The sequence below is a fragment of the Gadus chalcogrammus genome, chromosome 4, assembly GCF_026213295.1.
Source record: "Gadus chalcogrammus isolate NIFS_2021 chromosome 4, NIFS_Gcha_1.0, whole genome shotgun sequence".
Taxonomy (NCBI): domain Eukaryota; kingdom Metazoa; phylum Chordata; class Actinopteri; order Gadiformes; family Gadidae; genus Gadus; species Gadus chalcogrammus.
Genome location: NC_079415.1, coordinates 26953202 through 26975645, shown reverse-complemented (window position 1 = coordinate 26975645; position 22444 = coordinate 26953202). Strand labels below are relative to the sequence as shown.

At 47.0% G+C, this 22444-nt stretch overlaps 1 protein-coding gene across 1 annotated transcript in view; it reads right to left on the bottom strand.

The window, feature by feature from the left end:
* The window catches only part of pkp4 (plakophilin 4), a 41637-nt gene extending 19912 nt beyond the window's left edge, over nucleotides 1–21725 (bottom strand). Inside the window, exons 1-9 of the mRNA XM_056587987.1 lie at nucleotides 21483–21725; nucleotides 13913–14025; nucleotides 13601–13635; nucleotides 10314–10454; nucleotides 8247–8401; nucleotides 7328–7772; nucleotides 5787–5951; nucleotides 4508–4709; nucleotides 3715–3847 (exon numbers count right to left, since the gene is read on the bottom strand). Of these exons, the coding sequence (XP_056443962.1) occupies nucleotides 3715–3847; nucleotides 4508–4709; nucleotides 5787–5951; nucleotides 7328–7772; nucleotides 8247–8401; nucleotides 10314–10454; nucleotides 13601–13635; nucleotides 13913–14025; nucleotides 21483–21599 (1506 nt within the window). The 5' untranslated portion in view covers nucleotides 21600–21725. The remainder of the gene's footprint in view (nucleotides 1–3714; nucleotides 3848–4507; nucleotides 4710–5786; nucleotides 5952–7327; nucleotides 7773–8246; nucleotides 8402–10313; nucleotides 10455–13600; nucleotides 13636–13912; nucleotides 14026–21482) is intronic.
* Between the last annotated feature and the right edge of the window lie 719 nt (nucleotides 21726–22444).

The following is a 22444-nucleotide window of genomic DNA, read 5'->3' as shown; positions in this document are numbered from 1 at the left end:
TCAGTCTAGAGAGCAGCCAATCAGGGCTGCTCTCTTTGGCCCTGGCCACTCATAGGAGGAGTGGTATGGGCCATTGAGGCCCACCCCTCTGTGCATGTGCCTATGTAGCCTTGACTTTACTTAACATTCTTACTCGTATTTTATTCTATCCTCAGTTTTTATTATTATTTACTATATTGAGGCGCAGTACGGAAGTCTGAATCTGAAATATAGGAAACTCCGTCTCTACAAACGGCAAAGAGTGATAGTGACACAAACTTCCCTGCAATAGGAGCGTACCTTGGCTCTATCAGTGTGAGAGCGGGCGGTTATTCACTCCATTGGAGGCAGTGCAAAGAGCAGTCCAAGCAGTACATTTGGCAGGACATTTATTTTAAGACCCATGCGAGACAGATGGCCGTTCTAGCCGTCTGAACGACGACAGAAGGGGGGTTGGCAGGCATCACGTTAAATAAAGGTACCATTCCAAAACTTTTGAATGCCTTCCACTCTTTAGCACACGTACACAAACGTGGGATCTTCTTCTCGCCAGTGATCCCACTGTTAATGGTGGACTCGCTGGTCCTGATTTAACACAGGAACCAGTGGGGTGGATGGGGGGCATTTTGGCCGCTAGTAAATATAAAAAGATGAGTTCAACTCTCAAGCAAGTTTCAGCATCACCCTTTCAGGACTTTTGTCTATATTTCTTGTTAACACGCATGTATTCTTAAGATTTAGACATTTTACTGGAAAACAAGGTTAAAAGCATTTTCGCGGCTTTATCCGCTGTCAAATTAACCCCACTGTCACTACAAGGCCGCAGTTGCTGGTTTCTCCAGCTGGGGTCGCAAAGATGCGGGTTTACTATAAGACTGCAAATGTCATCTATAGCAGACTAGATTATTACTTATTTGAAGAAATTGCCCTTTCAGGTACTTATTCCAAGTGACATTCATCTCACAGAAAGCTAAACCTTTCCAGACTATAGGGCCTACTACATGTTTATATAAACATGTTAACCTATATATTTGATACTTTGATATTAGACAACCGCCTTGTGGCCTAACATAATTAAACGCATAAAACCCTCACATCACACGCTTATTTGAAGGCTACTTATTCAGCAACGTAACACATAATTACTGTTATAAAAAGCCTAGGTACTTATTGGTAAGCCAAAGTAAATCACACATAAGCCAATTATTTTCTTTTATATGGACTAGAAAATGGCATAGTCAATTAAAAAAGCACTAGTGTTCAGTCATTTTACGACAGGAGAGAAGAAACGATTACATTTAGAATGCAATAAAAAAAAAAGCAAAGTTTAGAAAGATACTGGGTAAGAGATCTCTAGCAAAGTCACTAGATCTTACCCAGGAGGACACACTTGATTAGACTGAATTTGCAACACTTATTACTACTGGCAACCGTGATGTCACTCAGTGATTGATCCAATACATATATATATTTTTCCCTTTACCAACGAAAACATAGTTTACAACCGTGGCAGTTGTACGCTGTTTAGTTAGCATTATCACCAGATGTCAAGCATGTTGTAGAGTACAGCAACAAGCCATCTGTGTGTTCAACCTTTCACCGCACACCGCGAAAGGTGTGAAGGGCAATAACGAGTGGAACGAGCCTCACGAACCAACTCAACCGACCCCCCCCAGCCCCCCCGATACAGAGGAGAGCTACCAAAGAATTCAGCTGACTGCTTCACACCTAAAAATATATCTTCCTACTATGATAGCAGGCCTGTCACACCAGTTACTCAAGTTACTCATGTGCGCATGTGCCAAGCAGCCTGCAGCTCACACACACACAGCACGCGCAAACGCATACATACACCTTAAGCACGCACATACACACTCCGCACATGGGCACAAACATACATGGAAACGCACACACACACACACACACGCACGCACAAGCACACACACACGCACGCACGCACAAGCACACACAGTCAAGACAAAGGCAGCGACACACTCGCCGAGCCAAGACTTTATGTTTTCAAACATAACGGCTCCGCAATCGACCCACGCAGGTAAGAAGTAAGAACACAGACGCACGTGCACACACTGCAGCGACACTCGCCCAGGTAAGACATTATGTTTTTAAACAACATCTAAACATATTTATTTCAATGTATATGTATTAAATTATTTCTCTTAGTTTCATAGCTTTTCCCTTAGTTGCGCTGCTTCCACTAGTGTATGTTTAAGTTCAAGCTTTTACCCAATCATATTTCAGCCATCATGTGTTGCCAGGGTCAAAGAAATCTGCCTTGACGCCTTCAGAATCGATAGTGCTAGCGTCTGTATCTTAAGGTAAGTGGCAATGACTCTGTAGCTTCAACCAATCAGATTTCGAGTTTGCAACGCCTAGGCCATCTAGCAGGCGTCCAGTGACGTTGGCATTTTCACAACCTTTGATTGGATGGTCAGAGAGGTACTAGTCAGAGCCAGCAAAGCATCGATAGCTACCGGCACAAACTAAAATAAAGCGTATAATAAATAAATGAATAACGCGATTCCCTGTAGCAAATTAAAACTTAGTCCAGAAACACGACTCGACAGACTCGACTTTCAGCATTAGCCTCCATGGCGATAGAAACGCACAGATCAACTGCACAGCAGTGTAATCAAACTCTTCTTGAGGAAAGGAAGGAGTACGGACTTTGCGTACAAACTGAAGACTAACTCTACCACTAACCCACAGCTTTACTTTGTAAATATTCTTTCAGCCACCAAAAAGCCATATGACACCAACCTGCTTCCTATTGCTTTAATCTATATCTTTGAGTATGAGGGTATATTGTTTCTACTTGCCAATAAAAACGATTAAAAGCTACAACTTTGTTATGAGGGGTATAATGTGTCAGGGTGTATTATAGCATACATATGCGAATAACGATATGCAATGGGATGTGATCCCCCATATCCAGCTGGAATTCGAAACACTAGGATATTTCTAGTAAGGAAGTGGAGGGTGTGTTATCCCGGTGGTAACGACCCACTCCAACTATGTAGTACCATCATTATTGTGTATGAGCGTTATTATAGGTGATATCGAACATGAAAGGCCCCGCACACCGTGGCGTTACACATCAAGTGTCCGGGAAGCATAATAATAACCTAAACCGCTGCCCAGATGGAGCTCCCCGTGTCCACACACATCGCCGACAGTGTCCCTTCATCGTTATGACGAGGATATACTAAAAGGCAGGGCTTTACTGTATTCTCGGGATTTTCTCAATTGTCGTTTTCTTATCACAAAGTTGCTCAGTTGCGCAGAAGGCCTTTAATGGCCGTCAACGTGCGGTATCACTCATGAGCAACGTTATATAAAACAAACTGAGGAGACTCGAAGACAAGCCACAGATTTCCTTTCGGTGGAGGCTGATGAAAACAATTCAGATACGATGTGAAAGTATGACCATCAAATCAAGATGGATGCCCTGGACACAAAGGCTCTGTGATGGATTTAAATGGGCTTTTGAACGACGATGGCAGCATACGCCACCACATCAATGACGCCGGCCTCATCCTTGACCGCGGCTTCTCCAAGTGCTCAAACACTCTTTATTCAGTTCCTCCTGGGTATCGAAAATTAATTCGACAAGATGCATGTTAGCGCTGTACTATTGTGAATTGGCCCGCAATATTTTATCCTAAAAAAAAAATGGGTCCCCAGAAAAACAGTTTGGGAAACACTGCTCTAGCCCACCTCCAGTTTGGTCCGGTTGTCCCCGTAGCACAGGTGCTGCAGGTAGGCGGCGGCGTTGGCCTGGACCGAGGGGAAGTGGTGCTGCAGCATGTGGATCACCTCCGGGAGCTCGGGGTCGCGCCACGCAAACTCCCTTCAGAGAGGGGAGGAGACGATCAACGTTTGGGGTCATAAGGTCTAACAGTGTATTGTAATGTAATGCTCCACGAATGCCCTGGGTGTGTGCGAGGGCATCTGTTTATGTGTGTGTGTGTGTATTTATTCATAAAAACCTTTGCGAGAGTGAGTGAGTGAGTAAGTGAGTGTGAGTGAGTGTGTGTGCATCTGTGTATATGTTTGTGTGTGTTCATAAAGACTTTTGCCTGAGTGAGTGAGAGTGTATGTGTGTGTGTGAGCGTGTGTGTGTGTGTGTACATGTGTGTGAGTGCATGTTCATAAAGACCTTTGAGGAGTGAGAGTGCGTGCGCCCTCACACTTGCTGTCACACCGGGCGGCCCTGATTGGTCGGCTGATCTGTGTACTGTGGTTTGTGTGTGTGTGTGTCTTGGTGGTTAATATGATTAGTAGCCGTATGGTTGGCTTATGACCCGACAACCAGCTGTGTGTGTGTGTGTGTGTCTTTGTCTTGTTGGCTTATTATGACCTGTTGGTTTGTGTGTGTGTGTGTGTGTGTGTGTGTGTGTGTGTGTGTGTGTGTGTGTGTGTGTGTGTGTGTGTGTGTGTGTGTGTGTGTGTGTGTGTGTGTGTGTGTGTGTGTGTGTGTGTGTGTGTGTGTGTGTGTGTGTGTGTGTACCTTGGATCTTTGTGCATGCTGTCGATGGACGGGGTCCGGTCCCCCAGTCCAGAGTGTCTCGAGAAGAGGGTTTCTGCGTCCAACCCCTGCTGGGAGACCCTGTAAGAGTCAGTGTACAGGGGGGCGGAGCCCAGGCCGTAGCTGCTCCGCTGGTAGGGCAGCGTGCCGCAGTGGCTAGCCGCACGCGTGAGCGTCTCCACACCTACACACACACACAAAAACACATAGACACACAGAGATGATATGAATTCATTCATTGTCTGTTTGTCTCTCTATTCTCTATCCATACAGCCATCGGTGTGTTTTTATACCTGTGAGAGCCACCCCTGGCCAAAATTGATATTTCCTTGTACAAGGCCTTGGATCTGTCCTTACTGGTTGCTCTTAGATCGCCCAATCAATGGACGGGCCAATGTGTATGTTTATTCCTCACATGATCTTGAAAAGCATCATTGCTGCGGTAAAATTTCATTGAGACTTTTTGCACAATGAACAAAGCACTTTTTTGGTTTTATGATCATTTGAAGGACCCCTTGCGTTCAAAGCTGCGTCTCTTAATTTGAACTTAAGTGGGCCGTTTCCAATAAGAGCACTGCCGGCGGCGTTGCCATATAGCCGCCGTATAACTTCCAGCATCGCTCGAAACATCAGCGTGCATCGCAGCGCCATCCTCTCATCCATCATATTAAACACAGAACTAGACCTAAGATTAAATCTTCAGAAGTGTGTTGTCCTTTACCGCCGCAGCAAAGTGGGACTCGGACCGGGTGTGGAAGCGAAAGCCGTTTGTGAGGACAGAAGTGTTTGTCTTACAGTGAGTGACTGGGTCTTACTCCGATCTCCTCTCCCCCACAGCGCCCCACAGTTTAGGAGTCACTGTCCTAATCTGATCAGCTGAAGGTGAGGGGAGGGTGAGGGGGAGGGGGACTGACAAAACCCTGCAAGATAGACTGGTAGAGCAGGGCTAACCTTTTACTGAGAGAAGGAGAGAGAGAGAGAGAAGGAGCGAGAGAGAGAGAGAGAGAGAGAGAGAGAGAGAGAGAGAGAGAGAGAGAGAGAGAGAGAGAGAGAGAGAGAGAGAGAGAGAGAGAGAGAGAGAGAGAGAGAGAGAGAGAGCGAGAGAGAGAGAGAGAGAGCGAGAGGGGGGAACGAGAGAGAGAACAAGTAAGAGAGAGAGAGGAAACAAGGGAGAGAGAGGGGGAACAAGAGAGAGACAGAACAAGAAAAAGTGAGAGAGAACGACCAGGAAAGAGAGAGAGAGCGAAGGAGTCGTCCCTACCGGTGCTGGTCCTGTAGAGCGTCCCGGGGTCGTCGTGGGAGGGGCTGTGGTAGAGCGGGCTGTGGAAGGAGCGGTCGTCAAACACCGGGGTCATGTGACAGTCGGGGGAGAGGGCGGCCCGCAGCTCGGGGTCCAGCTGGTGGGCAGCGTAGGAGCTGTGGAGACCTGGAGCACACACACACACAGATAAAAACACGCCCACAGAAACACATACGCACATAAAGACACACAGAGACACACACCACACACAAGCATATATCATATTGATGCGGTAGATTAGCGATGAGCTAATCGGGTCCATCTATTGATAGTTTATCTTCCGGTAATCTGGGTGTGAGATCGGCTGCGTGGCTGGAATTAAGGCCATTTCACTCTCCGTGAAGGCCACTTTTCACTCCCTGTCCACTGCCTGTGACCCCTATCCCGCGGTCTCCCCACATCCGTTTGGGATGATCGCTATTCTTGTGTCTTTGGTGTTGTGATGGGTTGTTGGCACGACGACAACAAACACCCGAGCGCAACGCAAAACAAAAGAAAGGAAAGCGCGAAATCATCATCACACACACACAGACGCAGAGACACAGAGACAAAGTCACACTGATAAATGATAAGGGTGCCACCAGGCAGGTGGGGGTTGGGGGGGGGAGGGGGGGTTGTCATGCAGCTTTTTGTTGCTATGTGGGTCATGGAGCGAGAGGCTTAGTGTAAAAGTGGCAGAGGTTCACTTCAGAGCATAAACATAAAGATCTGTGTCTCTGCCAAACCCCCCTCCCATTTATCTCTCTCTCCCTGATACACACACACAAACACACACAGGCACGCACGATTGTGCTGTCAAAACGTCAACCGCTGTAATGTGTGTGTGTGTGTGTGTGTGTGTGTGTGTGTGTGTGTATGTGTGATTGTGAAACAATGCCAGCTGTGTCTGAGAACAGGCTGTGCTCTCCCAGTAATGAGAGGCAGGGATTAAGATTAAATATGGTGGGTTTGAACCCCCTCCTCCTCTGATAAAAGGGGATTTATCTGGAACAATTATAATGGAGAATTCTCTCCCTATGACTACGCGGCTCACTGCCCACTGTGCACTTTGAGCAAGGCATTTCGCCAGCCGCAGTTACGAGTATGAACTACTGAACTTTTACTTTTTGCCGTTAATTGAAGACAGCGTGTGTTTGTATGTGTGTGTGTGTGTGTGTGTGTGTGTGTGTGTGTGTGTGTGTGTGTGTTTGACGTTCTGTGAGTGGCTGTGTGTGTGAGTGACAGCGTCTGTGTTGGTGTGCGTGTGTCTGTGTGTGTGTGTGACAGCTACACACAGACGCTCTCACACACACACAGTCTCAGTCACCCACACACAGAAAAAGTCATACACGCAGACACACACACACACCGCGTCTATGTGTGTTTCTGTGTGTGTGAGTGTGACACAGTGTGTGTGTCACACATAGCGTCACAGCTCCACAGTGAGCTAATGACTCTCCTTCTGACACTGAGCAGCGGTGGCAGCCTGCCAGCCAGCGGCGGCAACCGTGGCGGAGACTGACCTATGAGGCTGTCGGGGCGGGGCAGGGCGCTCCTCTGGTACAGCCCGTAGGGGTCTGCCCCGTACGCCAGCGGCTGGCTCTGCCGCGGCAGCGTGGCGCCGTAGTGCTGCGGCACCGCCGCCATCCCACTCGCCCGCGCCGGGGGGGAGCCGGCCAGGCCCCGCCCCTCCACCAAGGAGAGGGTGGAGCCGAGGCGCCCCCCCACCACGCCGCCCAGCCCCGGGGCACCGGACGCGGCCATGGGGGAGGGGGGTGATGAGGGGGGCATGCTGGTGCCGGGGAAGAGGGAGGCCAGGGGCTTGGGCTCGGAGAGGACCGGGGAGCCGTACGCACTGCCCTGGGAGGTGCGCATGGAGACGTGGGAGGGGGAGGCGGTGGCGCCGGCCCCCGGCGACTGGCTCCTGGAGGGCAGGGAGCCCATTCTCCTCAGCACCCGACCTGAAGGCTGAGGGCGGGGAGGAGGTGAGGGTAATGAAGGTGGTGGCAGGGTGGCGACGGAGGGCAGAGGTGAGGGGGGAGGATGGTGAGGGTGGAGGGAGGTTAAGGGGGAGGGAGATTATGGTGGGAGGGGAGAGGGGAGAGGGGTCCGTTTAGCGGGACTGGAGTGGACTTCAGTGCTTTACTTCTCCTTTGCATGCGATAGTTCAAAGGGCTGTTTTGATATGTGTAAGCTGTCCAACTGCCTACAGTGGGTCTTTCTTCGATAAACAGAGTGATGTCCAGGAACTGACTGTTTCATTCGAAAGAAGGTAGCCAGCTGTGTTAAAGAACTGTTATAGATATAAATACTATAATGTTGAAATCGGCTTGTCAGTGTGAAACGTGTCAAAGAGCAATACATATAAAAAAATGTCTTCACTATTTTGATTTCCATTTGTTGTATGTATAATAACTATAATAACTCTGCGTCGGGCCCTACCTGTCCCGACGCCTGGCCCTCGGCCCTCGGGCTCCGGGATAGGGTGCCGCGGGGCTCCGAGCGCACCACGTTCTGGTTGCTATAGTAACCCACGCTGCTGTCCTGGTAGCCGCTGTCGGAGTACGAGGTCATCTGGGCAGAGTGGCCCGGGGAGCCTGAGGGAGGGGGGGAGAGGAGGAAGGGAGGGGAGGGAGGGAGGGAGAGGAGGAAGAGGATCGGGGCGAGGGGTAGAAGGAGGAGGAGGGAGGAAGAGGAGGGAGGGAGAGGATGGAGGAAGAGGAGGGGGGAGAGGAGGGAGTAAGAGGTGGGGGGAGAGGGAGTAGGAGGAGGGAGGAAGAGGAGGGGGGGAGAGGAGGGAGGAAGAGGAGGGAAACAATGCTCAAAACAGGGAGCACTTCATTGTAAACGATGGAAAGCGTTACGCTATGTCAATACATTTATACGAATGAAACTTGCGCTCAACCCAAAACTGTGCACAGGCCTGTCGCATCTAGTAAACACACCGCCGTTTGACTATTGTAACACACTCCTGCCGGTCTACACTTTGTGCCTTTACATTTCATTTCAACACTTAATCACACTCTGTCACCACGGCTCAGCAGACAACGGATATATGTGTGCTTCATTAGCGGCAGTCGTTGTTGTTGTTGTCAGGGTTTGTTTTGGGCCATTATAAGGGTGATCGTTAACTCCAGAAGAGCCGGCATGGAGGCCCAGAATAGCGCACTGTTTACTGTTTCGGGCGCCCCAGGTGTGAAGGGGTCTCTCACATCTCAAGCAGTAAGGAGGCGGAGATGAGTAATAGCGTGCGTGCATCCGTCAGCACCACCTGGACCCGTCAAGCCTAATTTATAGTCTTCGTGCGTCAACGGTGCGAGCTGGCGCCAACCAAAAATGTTGGATTCAGGCGGCAATAGCTCAGGAGGTACAGTGGGTGTCAAGCTGTCCCTGAGCAAGACACCTCTAACCCTCACCGCTCCCGACGAGTTGGCTGTCGCCCTGGTGGTTGACTCCTCCGTCGGTGTGTGAAAGTATGAATGAATGGCGGGTCCTTTTGGATAAAAGCGTCAGCAAAATCCACTAAATGTAAATGTATTTGCGGCCCTTTGCGCACGAATCATACAGTGTGTGTCTTGAGTCGCCCACCGGGAAAATGTTTAGCACCACGAGCACGAGTACGCAAGCTGTGCGTCAAAGGCAATGTTACGGCCAAACTTTATGGGCTGCCTTCCTTCCTCAGGGAAGGTGAGCCTTCGTTCTCTGCCGACAAGTCTGAAGTATATAACGTGCTTGTCCTTCGTAGCTCCGTCTGAGCATGTCCTACGGGAGTTTCTTGATGTAGCTGGCGGTAAAGAAAACACCCGGGCCAGCATCTACCAACTTAATTATTCTTTTTTATAAAAATGCATTGTAATGCTCTTAAAGATGCTGTATGTACGATTTAGGAGCTACCTTTGTAGGGAAATTTGATAGAAAAGCAATTATGCCAATGTTAGAATATATCTTGATTTGACCGTGCCTGCCTCTGTGTGAATCATCCCGGCTCATTTCAGACCAATCAGGCCATTATTTCCCCTAATGGTTTCGGGGAATCCATTTTGTATTCTCTCCCAGTCATTTTGTGATCGCTTCTCGCTTCTGTTCTGCTCTCTCTTTCCAACTCTCTGATCTTACCGGCAGCATCTTCGAGGCCAACATCTGTTTCTAGCGCGTTTAACCCAACCGTAAGGTGTGGAATGCACCCGTTTGTCAAACCATAAAAACGGGCACAACGCCCGCATCTCCATGGTAGAAGAGGCCGTAGACTGCCTCTGACAGAGGAACCATCAGAGGCAGGACAGCGCCACCTAAGGCGTGCCCTTCTGTAGACTTCTGCCGTAGGACATGGGGGTGCAGCTATAGTAGTGAATAAATTAATATAAGTTGGAAAGAAAGAAAATAAACCATCATTTTGAAGTGTATTTCGTGTATGTCTGCGTAACAAACGAATCGCCGCTGAAAACAAGTCAAACTAATAGTCGCGGGCCTCGGGGGGTCAGGGGGCCTGGCGTCTCCGTGGCAACGAACCCTCACTGTCGTGCAAGGACACACGCTCCGGTTCCAGCCGCCGGAGCACCTCCTCGCCCTGGTAGAGGCGGACCGGTGGCACGGGGGTCTCGAACACGCCTCCTCCATTTCCTCCTCTTGGCTCCCCCAGAGCCGAGGCATCTGTCAAGCAGACAGGGGGAGAGGGGGGAGGGGGGGGAGAGAGAGATAGGGAAGAGGGGAGGGAGGTTAGGCCCAGACTAACAATCCCCTCTCTCGCTCTTTGTTTCCACGGAAACTCTTTCAATACAGCGCATCATCATCATCGTCTATTAAAACATGTGTGCGACAGAAGGATGTAGATTCCACCCGCTCGATTGCCGGGGCCAGATAGACACGCCCTGCCCCGCCCATGTGCGTTGGTGGTGCATCGTGGTAATTTCATCTCCTTTGAAGGCGCTCCTGTTTCGCATATTTTGTATGCATTCCTCCTTTTCATCAAAACAACACTCCATCCCACCCCACTGTTTGGTTATTTCATCCAGCGCTGCATGCAAAGCATCCACATGTCTCTCCCCCACTCATTCTCTCTCTCTCGCTCCACAGGCATTCCTCTCTGGGCTGCCTGTGGAGCGGTCTGTCAGCTGAAGGAGGGTGCGTGCGTGCGTGCGTGCGTGCGTGCGTGCGTGCGTGCGTGCGTGCGTGCGTGCGTGCGTGCGTGCGTGCGCGTGCGTGCGTGCGTGCGTGCGTGTGTGTGTGCGTGGTGCGTGCGTGCGTGAGTGCGTGCGTGCGTGCGTGCGTGCGTGCGTGAGTGCGTGCGTGCGTGCGTGCGTGCGTGCGTGCGTGCGTGCGTGCGTGCGTGCGTGCGTGCGTGCGTGCGTGCGTGCGTGCGTGCGTGCGTGCGTGCGTGCGTGCGTGCGTGCGTGCGTGCGTGCGTGCGTGCGTGCGTGCGTGCGTGCGTGCGTGCGTGCGTGCGTGCGTGCGTGCGTGCGTGCGTGCGTGCGTGCGTGCGTGCGTGCGTGCGTGCGTGCGTGCGTGCGTGCGTGCGTGCGTGCGTGCGTGCGTGCGTGCGTGCGTGCGTGCGTGCGTGCGTGCGTGCGTGCGTGCGTGCGTGCGTGCGTGCGTGCGTGCGTTTGTGTAGAGTCATCTGCAATGTTAACCTGCCCTTCAACATGTCAGACCCTGGCCGGATTTTCGGACCCTTTCAAGATTAGGATTCTCTTAAAGGTGCAGTGTGTAGAATTGAGTGGCGTCTAGCGGAATGGCCTTAATAATATTCATATTATTAGTACTAAGTATTACTTTTAGTTAAGAGTTCAAAAATAAGAATTGTTCTGTTTTTGTTGTGATACTTTCTTCTGATACTTTTCTAGTAGCGTCGTTGTGTTGCCTCGCACGTTATTACAAGCAATGCTGTTTATGAATCAATTTCTGTAGGAAAAGTTGAACCCTCGCTCTGCATTAACCACTGGCATGACAGAGCTCCTCACATCCACACACACGTGGCACCGCATACCAGTGTCCAAGAAGGGGAATTTAGTTTGTTTCATCATCAGAATGCTACATATTGGACCTTTAACGGCCAAAGAGTACACTCCTGATTGGATAAAGCAGTGAGGGCATTTAGGAGCGGGGTTCCCTCTACATGCAATCAGAGTAGGGATGCACCGAAATGAAAATTCTTGGCCGAAACCGAAACCGAATATACTGAAACAATGTGTTTCAGTGTCTTTTGTGTCTTTTAATGTTTTTCATTCATTTTGCTTTATTTTTTCACCATTGCATAAATCAAACAATTAAATGTCCTTTATACATTTTTTTGTCTTGCTTTTCTATAAAAAAAATCAATTACAAATTTGATATAAAATATTTATTTAATAATGAACGTTTTCTAACATTCCAGCAGACATTATTGAGATTTAAGAACAATGTACCTTTAAATAAATGAGTAAAACTTATTTTTTATTTTTTTATAAATAAACAAAAATGTTCGGCGTATTATGTTCGGCCTTTTTACTCCTTCGGCCGAAACCGAACATTATGTTTTGGGTCATTTTCGGCCGAACATGTTCGGTGGCCGAATATTCGGTGCATCCCTAATTCAGAGGTTGTGCAGAGAAGCCTCTGGATGAGTAGTGCCGATGCAATGCAAAAACAGACAATTGTGCAACTTTAGTTAGAGACTGAACATAGCCCAGACCAACTTGAAATATGTTGTATAACATAATTTTCCATGACATGTTCTACCATAACCAGGACATTTCATATGTTTTCCACATGTTTTCCAGGATACGTGGGAACCCACATCAGCACCGTGCACGCACACATCAGAAGAGTGCCCAAGCTCACAAGCACACATTATCATAGTGCAACTCACTCGGCAAGTCAACCAAAGAAAATCCTTTGAAAATGTTGACATGCTAATCGATTGGTTGATGGGAAAAAAATAATATAAAGGATACTTTAAAAATAGAGTGGAGTGTGCCCCACTCTACCTGGTAGCCTTAATATATAGTTAGTTCTGTAGGGAGGAAGTCCCTGGGTTTCAGATCTACTCTCGGTCCGAGTCCACCTCGGTTACGGCAGAGCTCAATGAAAACAGTTTGCACACCGGCAGAGCCACGGAGAGCCGTGTGGGCCAGCCGTTGCGTGGTGCCAAGAGACAACGCACGCCGGGAAAATCAATCTTAGGTCTCGATCTGTTTGATACGCTGGGTCGCAATAGACATAACTGCCATGGGAATCAAGGTGCCATTTCTGATGTGTTCACACGCAAACTTTTCAAGTGTTAACCGAACGGGCCTGAAGTTTTTAGATTATATACTTTTTTGTTGCAATTTTCAAAACAACGCTGCCACACTGCCGACTTCTTTGGCATGCTCTCGATAAGTTTGGAGCCGAGTCAATTGTTCAGTAATTTACGACCAGCGGCCTCCATTAAGTTGGCCTTGTTCAATGTTGTGAAACAAGGAGTGTTTTGACTTCCTGTCTTACAGTCTATTAAACCAAACGATTATCTAACCAGAAACTACGGAGCCTTGAAAACTCTTTTTATTCATGATCAATATTATTCTAACACAATACAGCCCATCACTCAAACATAAACTATAACGGTCTGGGTTACGTCCCTCTCGGCCCCCAGAAAATAATGGTTTAACAAGCACTTTTCTCCTCATGAAAGGAACGCCAGCGATGGTCCGCCCAACCGATCGACCAACCAGGCAGAAGGGCCCTCCCCTGCATCTCACACACACCTCTGCCCCGCTGTTTGGAGGATATTAATGCGCAGAGTGTATGGGATTCGTAAAGTAGTTATAATCAAGCCTTACCTGCAGATCTCCAAGCAAACGACTTCTCCGACGAGCTTTGGTTCACGCACACAGGAAGGGGAGGAGAGCAGAAGGTGTGAAGAGTTAAATAATGTAGGCCGAAAGGAAGACATTAACGCAAGAACAAGATACGTTTCTTCAGCGGGTTCTGTTGCTACGGGGAACCGAAAGACGTGTCGTAATGATTGAATACGGGAAATTATATTCAAGTACAAATGGGTCTATTTTAATGTGCGAGCTTGCGTGCGCATTTGTGTGTTTCTGTGTGTGTGTATGTGTGTGAGTGTGTGCATTTGTGTGCGTATTCTCTACCTGGTGCTGTCCGCGTCAGGTGACTCAGCTCCCAGCATGCATCTCTCCAGTTGGCTGGCGACTATCTGTCTTTCCTCCTCCAACTCCCTCGTCAAACGCTCGAACTGGAGCTCCTTAGAAAGGGGGGGGGGGGGGTACGGATTAGGGTCACTTTAACCACAGCGATTACATGCCAGATCGAAGGCCCAACGGTATACAACAGAGTGAATACGGCCCTTGAAAACGTTCAACCTTCCCCTGATGATATCAAAGAAAATTTGTATTAAGGGATGATGATGATGATGATGGGTCAGGATCACATGTAACGTAAGATAAAAGGCTCTCAGCCCTGTCTCTTTCTCTTAGCAAAGCAGTCCGCGTTTGAGTCTAAAAGTGCTTCTGTTGATGCATCACTCTCTTCTACCAATTAGATTTTCCACAGTCAATTCTCTGTCAATCTCTTGTCCCTGCCGGTCTGAGTGTGTCCATCAAAGCAGCTTCATAGGAGTTTGTTTAGTTCACATTTCTTCTTGTGGAATCTACATTAAACATCTTTGTTCATTTCGCTTCAAGGAGGCTCTGGTCTTGATAACTTATCTGACATGTTCGGTAGAAAACGTTTCCCCCTTTTCGTTGTTGGCTTTGGGTCAGTTAAAACGCAATGTTATGGGGAATGTACTTTATCCTACTGAACAAAATAAAGAAATAAATGTAGCTAATTATCCCCGTGGAGATGGGCTCCAGTATTCCACACTGGTCTTATGGTTGTATAGGTCACCATTGAAAGGCTCACAGGACTAAACTAAGTAATAATGGTTTTGTATTAATTAAACTTAAATTCAATTCAATGTTAGCATTTAGCCCTTAATCACAGGTACAGTCTGACAGGGCTTAACAGGCCATATATTTATGACATTGACATTCATATTAAGCATTAAAAGGTATCCAATAGGTAAAGCTTTGGGAGTATGGCAACAATTCATGAAAATGAATCAGTTTTTATAAACACATTGTTGTAGCTCCAGATGTTCAATCGTCTTATCTATCATCCACTCATCTAATCACCCACCTCACACAAACACACACACACAGACACACACACACAGACACACACACACACACACACCTATACACAAAGTGATAACATGGAAAACATTGTGTTAATATTGGATGGTAGAGAGAATAAGACTTCAATAAATCACTTTCCACACAACTATGTAACTCAACATTATTAAAAATACACAATGAAAGACACTTGATAGCGCTTGCCTGTACTGGCCTGTAAGGCACCAGTAGGTAGGTACTTTCAAAACGATGAATCTAGCAGACAAATGTCAAGTAATGAGGTTCCGTGATCAGTTTATGAATTGTATTCCTTTATTTGAGCTCACCACAGCCGTTTGTATGCTCTGGGCTACTGTAGAAACATGGCGGTGCAACATGGTGGGCTCAAAAGAGAAGTCGAGGGGCCCGAGAGGCCTGTATATAGATGTAAAGGGCTCCAGGGTAACAGATAATTAACCATTCGTATTCTCAGATAAATACATACAGGATTTAAATCATACTTAGGTATATTATATTCCATTTCGTCCGAGTCTGTTCTGCTAGATGCCGCCTAATTCGACTGTACACAAATTTGTGTGTGCAGAAAATGTAATTATAACAAATGAATTAATTTACTCTGCAAATTAATTAAGGAATGAAGGAAACCCCCCAAAGTGCACGTATACATTCAGAACAGGTAATATCTGAGGGCTGCATTTGAAAGCATACTACTGAAAACTAATACATTTAAATGAGTATAATAGATTGTATGAAAATAGCATGTTCAGAAAAAGAGGTACACACTCATTTGAGTGTCTTTTTGGATTAAAGGGCCCAAATTCATCCCGTAAATTCACCTAGTTATCTAGTGGTATACCCTAATGCAATTTGGATGTGCCTGGGGATCACATAAAAAGAAGATAGTTTACTATTGCAATTGTCCCTGGGTCAAACCACAGGGACTAGACTACAAAAGCCAACATAAAAGGATACTCAGATGCATGGTAGGGGGGGAAGGGGGTGATCTAAGATTAAAAGATTCGAAAGTAGGCTATACACTTAGCCTCACTGCCCAGTAAGTGATGCCTGACAAAAGCGCTTTTGTATTTGGGTCAGAATCTAGCCATGTGACGTATGCTATCCATCTTGGCTGAAAAACGTCCACAGCGCCTAGGGACTCTGGCCCTTTACCCACTGAAGGTTCAGGACCTCCCATGGTAGGTTGAATGCAGTCAGGGATACATACCAGGGTTTGAGCGATTTCTTACATGGTGACCATAGAGGCCTACTAGGTCTTAAGGTATTTGTTAAGGTACAGAGACAACAACTTGTGTTTCATACATGTTCTAATAGATTATTGATTTCCAATACTTCATTCGAAAAACGTAACCTGAATGGAACGCAGTCAAAATACTACGAGAAGACCTTCCATCATCGGTTTGTTCACGAGGACGTTTGAAAGCCCAGCAGAAAAACGGCAGGTAAATAAGCAAAATAATTGTGATAAACAAAACGAGTGACTGGAACAGGGGAGATAATGTCATGCAAAAACAAACACACGTTGCTCAGACTACCTGGCCGTGTGACGCTCATCCCACAGAGTACGGCAATAACAATAGCGGTGGTGAGGGGTTTGATTCCCACTGGGGCGACCCGGTGTTGGCATTTTTATAGCAAATAGCTTGCCTAGAGGGAAATTAAGTGAAGAAGCCAAAACACTTTGAGTTGTCAAGCTTTGAAAGTTTAAACTTAAATTGTGACCCAAAATAAATCATCACCTGTTAATGTGTTACCTCGGGTGGGGGGGGGCTATTTTGAAGAAAACTGTAATGACACATTCATGACGTTATTTGAAAAAATAAAATGTAAAGCAATTAGTTAGCCAATCATGCATTTACAGATCCCCACCTCCAGCAACACTGTACAAACAAACATGAACAGCCCCGTTGCCCAGATTTGAGCTCGTAAGCCATAATTTCAGCATAAATCTAAAGTCTGATTTGTGAGACTCATCAATACATAATAATAAATGCACATTTCCTATCTGCTAGTGCTGACTTTGAGAAAGTGAGCCACCATTCGCTCACACATGGAATTTTTAGACAGTTTATTCTGCTATGCAGAATAAGAATGGATGTCATGCATCTATACTTATAATTATATCTCAATTCAATTCTGTCATATCTAATTCAAACAAGATATTCAAATGAATGTCATGACTGACCTCGCACTGGCCCGACACTTTTGAGATAATCTACTAGAACTGGGCTTTTTTGAACACGGTAAAAATGTAACAATTCCATTCATTATGCATACTGCAAACTGCAATTAGTTGGGAACCTTTCTGTTAATTTTTCTATTTCATGAGGCCTTTGCCAACGGGCGCAGACCAGAAATCTTTTTGCATGGGAGTGGAGACAGACCTTATCTGCAGGGAAAATTAAACAACAGCTCGCGAGATTTGTCTGGATCCCAGACTACATTGCAAGAAAAGTGAACATGTTTTCAGACTAACTCTGATACTTGGGGGGAGCAGTATAACCCTACCAGAGAGCGCTAATATGCTTCTTCAGAAAATATTCAAAAGAAGGAGTAAAAATATACAAATCGCCATTGGAGAAGAAGGTTGCTGCTCCCTCATGACAATCCTGATCAGACGATGTATCGTAGTCCATCTGCACAACCATAATGTGAGGAGGACTGGCCCAACGCCCCACCAACGGCTGCACCACAGGGGTCTCCTCACTAGTCAAGGTGTCACCAGTCAAGGTATCAACCTTCAGGATTTAGGAGTCATTTGATCCAATAGCGGGATGTTGATTTGAGTGTCCGACATTTGAGCATGCTATATATCATATGTGAGTCGGCTTAGGGTCGATTTAGCTCGGGAGGTAGAGCGGATTAACCTGTAACCGGAAGTTTGATCCCTGGCTCCTGTGTCGAGGTGTCTCTGAGCAATACACTTAACCCTAACTGCTCCTGACGAGCTGGCTGTCGCCTTGCTTGGTTGACTCCGTTGTCGGTTCATGAACAGTCTTAAGTCGCTTTGGATAAAATAATCTGCTGACTACAATAGTCGATGTAAACATGTATGCAAATAAAACCTCTATGACCGTGTGCAGGAAACAAGGCTGCATTGTAAGTGTCATGCAGACTTTCATTGTGGGCTTAAAGCTGACCTCTTGCATTATTTACATAAAAGTCCTCCCTCTCAGCACACGTTGTTCTTTTTACGGGACACGACATGACATTAGTCCATGGTAAAGGCAGTGCTGTTCCTCACTGTGGGCCAGGGTCCGGGGTCCTTCTCGTTGTCTGGACGACATGTGCTGCCGGGATGAGACAGCGTCGTGCAGCAGTCCCCGGCCCCGCGTCTGGAACCAGCTTGGTGCCGGTCCACCCCCGTCACAAAGCCTTCCTCTCTTCTGCCCTGGACTGATGCTCACCACAATGACTTTTTTTTTTTCCTCTCTCTCTCTCTCTCTCTCTCTCTCTCTCTCTCTCTCTCTCTCTCTCTCTCTCTCTCTCTCTCTCTCTCTCTCTCTCTCTCTCTCTCTCTCTCTCTCTCTCTCTCTCTCTCTCTCTCTCTCTCTCTCTCTCTCTCTCTCTCTCTCTCTCTCTCTCTCTCTCTCTCTCTCTCTCTCTCTCTCTCTCTCTCTCTCTCTCTCTCTCTCTCTCTCTCTCTCTCTCTGGTGGTTGTCATGCTGGCGATGTAGAGACATTTGTGCCGAGGGACTGCTTGTCTGTTTGTGTATCTGTGAGGTAATCGGGCTATGTTCTGTCGACAAACTGTTATTTTTTCCTGCTTCTCAGACTTGTGCTCTTACCTACCGTTTGCAACTGAGGTATTCTCTATAAAAAAACCTTGACAGAATAATGTTATCGTCGAAAACGTGCAGGTGCACACACACACGCACACGAACACACGCATGTCACTTCTAATCAATAACATGCTAGGCAGATTTTAACCAGTGATGCTTTCCACATCATATCTATAATCAATTCTGAAGGGGATGGGCGTGACAGAGCAACCGTAGCCCGTGGATTTCTTCAGCACTCCCATCGTTGTGCAGCAGTAATGCAAACATGCACCGCACAGAAAGAGTGGTTTCAAATGGCACACATCACTCATCCATAAAGGAATGAGCTGTTGTTTATCCCTGTGATAAATGCCCCGTTTCTTGCATAAGAATGTGTGGATGATCTACTCATGAATTATCTCCATAAAGGGTGACATTGAACGACATATTTTATACAGCTCTGGATGTTCTGTTTTCATGAGTAAATGTATGTGCTGCATGGTTATGCAGGTCTGACATTTACCTTTTGAATCGTCTTTTTTCACCTGCTAGAGTACAGAAATCTACCAGCCAAGCAGCTTAGCCAACTCAGATTTCTTTTTACCTGCCAAATGGTAAAATCTATCAGCCATTGTGTGGTGGTGGGCGTTCATTTGATGTCATGTTTCAGCACTACTCTATGTAGAAGGCAGGCTCCATGCACCTCTCAATATATTCAAGCAATTAGCATATACCCATTGGAGTCCCTGTATACAACTGTGGGAAACTGGGAAGTACCCAACAACCACAGTGAATTTATGCTAGGCTACTAAGAGACAACCCTGTAAAACCACAGTTTACAATCAGTGTATTTGTGTTGTGGAGATGAAGAGCAAAACTAAAAAGTACTAAAACCAGCCTTCTCATAATAAACAGGGAGTAGCATCTGTTTCTTCCTGTTGTGTTTCAAACTCCCGTTCACATCTCATGACGTGCAGCTGGAAGACAGGAGGCCACTGCGACGTCAATGCCGTCGACTTTTGTCCCAAAACAGCCTTAAAAAACAAAAGTGAGCCACCATCTGCCTTTGATCAACAGACTCTGTCCTTAGGACTAACGTGACTCATCCAACTGACATTAAACAAGCCAACTGACACGTTGTGCTAAAGAAAAATGTAAAAGCGTATCAGGGCAGCCTTCTAGAGCTGGCTTGAGATCCAACGCTCGTCCTATAACATAGGGAATTTTTTTTCTGCTTATCAAGGACAATCGTAACGACCGTTTAAAGATAGATAATTATCGCAATACACAAGCAGCGAAGTAGGAGGGTGAATTATTGTTAATTTTTTTCTTTTGAGCTGTTTTTGTATTGTAATTCTCTCCCCTCATCCAGGATTTGGTCAGTAGTCATGAAAACATGCTCGACCCTTCGTTGGCCCCTGAAGTAAAGGTAATATTCTCAGCAGGAGCCACAGATAGAAAGAACTACGGGTCATACAAAATACATACTTAACTTCTGGGAAAAAAGCATTTAACAGATCTACAATAAATTAATATCCGTGCAAAGTAACCTATATTTTCCATATTTTTTTCTACAATAATTCACTGATAACAAAGATGAATCAAAGGAATATCAGTTCAACAATGTGCTACGAATTCACAACAAATGCATTCACAACAAATATATGCAATGGCAAAAAGCCTAAAGGACCACAATTTTCCATAGGGCACTCAACTTTCAGAAAATAACAGAATAGAGGGAACATCTTCACAGCAAAAAAGCTCCTTGTAGAGATGCAGAAAACGCTTTTAACAAGATACATGTGACTGGAGGATTTATTTTTTTCAAAGGCTGTCCAAACTCAAAGTAACGTATCAATTGTTATCCTCCATGATTCACAATCGAAAAACTGCTTCCAAAGATGTGTTTACATCAGTGCAATCTGTGGATGGGCTCAACTATTAAAATGTCAGCGATTTACTCAGGTTTTATGCCATCATTTGCCAATTGCCACATCACCTTTCTAAGCGCATAGCGGACTGGAGTGGATCCTGATTCTCGATGCTAGGGGCTGAATCGAGAATCTGTTTTGAATCTAAGCGTGACCCAAAGAATCTAAATTGGAGCCAATCATGAGATACCGAAAGCTTCACACACCTAAGTAGATATATGACTATACCCGGACCCCCCCACACTGACACAACACACACACTCTCTTTTATACCTAAACACGTGAGGGTGAGTCTGTGGTCCTTTTTTTTTATGCTCAAATTAAATCACCCTTCTTGCTTCAATGCCTACTGTGAGCCAGTCGAATCCATCGCTGCCAAATAACCTACATATCAAATTATGGAAAAACAGTTTATTACACCTATGCTACTGCCTCTGAATGAGTTATGGCTGTCCTGAGTGTAGCCAACATGTTACAGCTTAATATCAATGCACATCATTATTCTAGGACAATAAAGACACACCGACACACCGACACACCAACACACACACACACACACACACACTGAGGGCAGAACATGGCCGCTGGCCAAGTGTAATTAAGAACAGAAGGAAGATTGTCCCATATAGAATGACTTGATAAAGAAATATAGAGAAAGCCGCTTTACTGCACACTACACAAACACAAAGACATAAGGAGGCAATTCAAGAGTACATACTGATCCAGAACTTGAGAGCCAATGAGAGATAAAAAGGTGTGTGAAAGGCAAATAGATAGAATAACAAGCAGCATCCAGGAGTTTGCTGATCCTCTTACCTGCTCCTTGACAGAAGCAAGGAGGTTGGTGGTGGTGGTGTCGTGTTGCAGGCTATGACCGCTGGGCCCATCTCTGGCCGCCAGTGGCCCTTTCCCCTCCACACAGCCATCCTCCATCTCTGCCGCTTCGCTAGTCCACAGCTGGCGGGTTGTCAGGGCGCCCCTTTTGACCCTGTTAGAGAGCCGCACAGAGCCGATCACTCGCTGGCCATGGGGCTGTGAAGATGCACGGTGCCGCTCAATGACACGAGCGTTGCAGAGGGCTCGCGCTGTCTATTCCCGCGGAGACTCGCATCACGCCAGAGCGGGAGTGAGTGGATAACGTCAGACGTCTATTTAGCTGAATTCATAAGGAGAAAACGACCGATCTATACTCGGCATGCGTGTGCTCGCAGCCCATACACTTGTGCTGTCGATGACGCGCATCCATCACGCGCGTCCCGCATCCATCACGCGCGTCCCGCCTTTTGCCCGAGCGGGCGGTTACGAAGCTAACCGAGCGCGAGGTCAACCGTAAAGAGTCTCACCGTTTTAAAGAGCGAACTTTCGGACGGCGCGTGCACGATTAACGTCTCAAACGCGACGGGGGGTTGACACGCGGGGGAGGAGAGGTATGGAGGAAACGCCTACTGCTAGCTAAACGCTAGGACTGATAACACAACTTACCAGCCAGATGTTGCCGTTGCGAGCAGGCCACAGCTGGCGACGTCCGGTGAGGCGTAAACGTTCACGCTCGGCTACATTTCAGTCCGACAGGACAACGCTACTTCTTCGTAAGTATGTGTGACGCATGAAGGTCCACGTTTTTGTTTTTTTTGTGCAATGTGTATTTATTCGGCGTGAATTTAAACCGGCGTGGATTCAAACCGTCAGACACGCACGGGACGGCGGTACCCGCCCACTGGTGGTGATTGGGGCGTGACGTCACCATGCGGCGATGGATCGTGTTCCTGATATCGCTG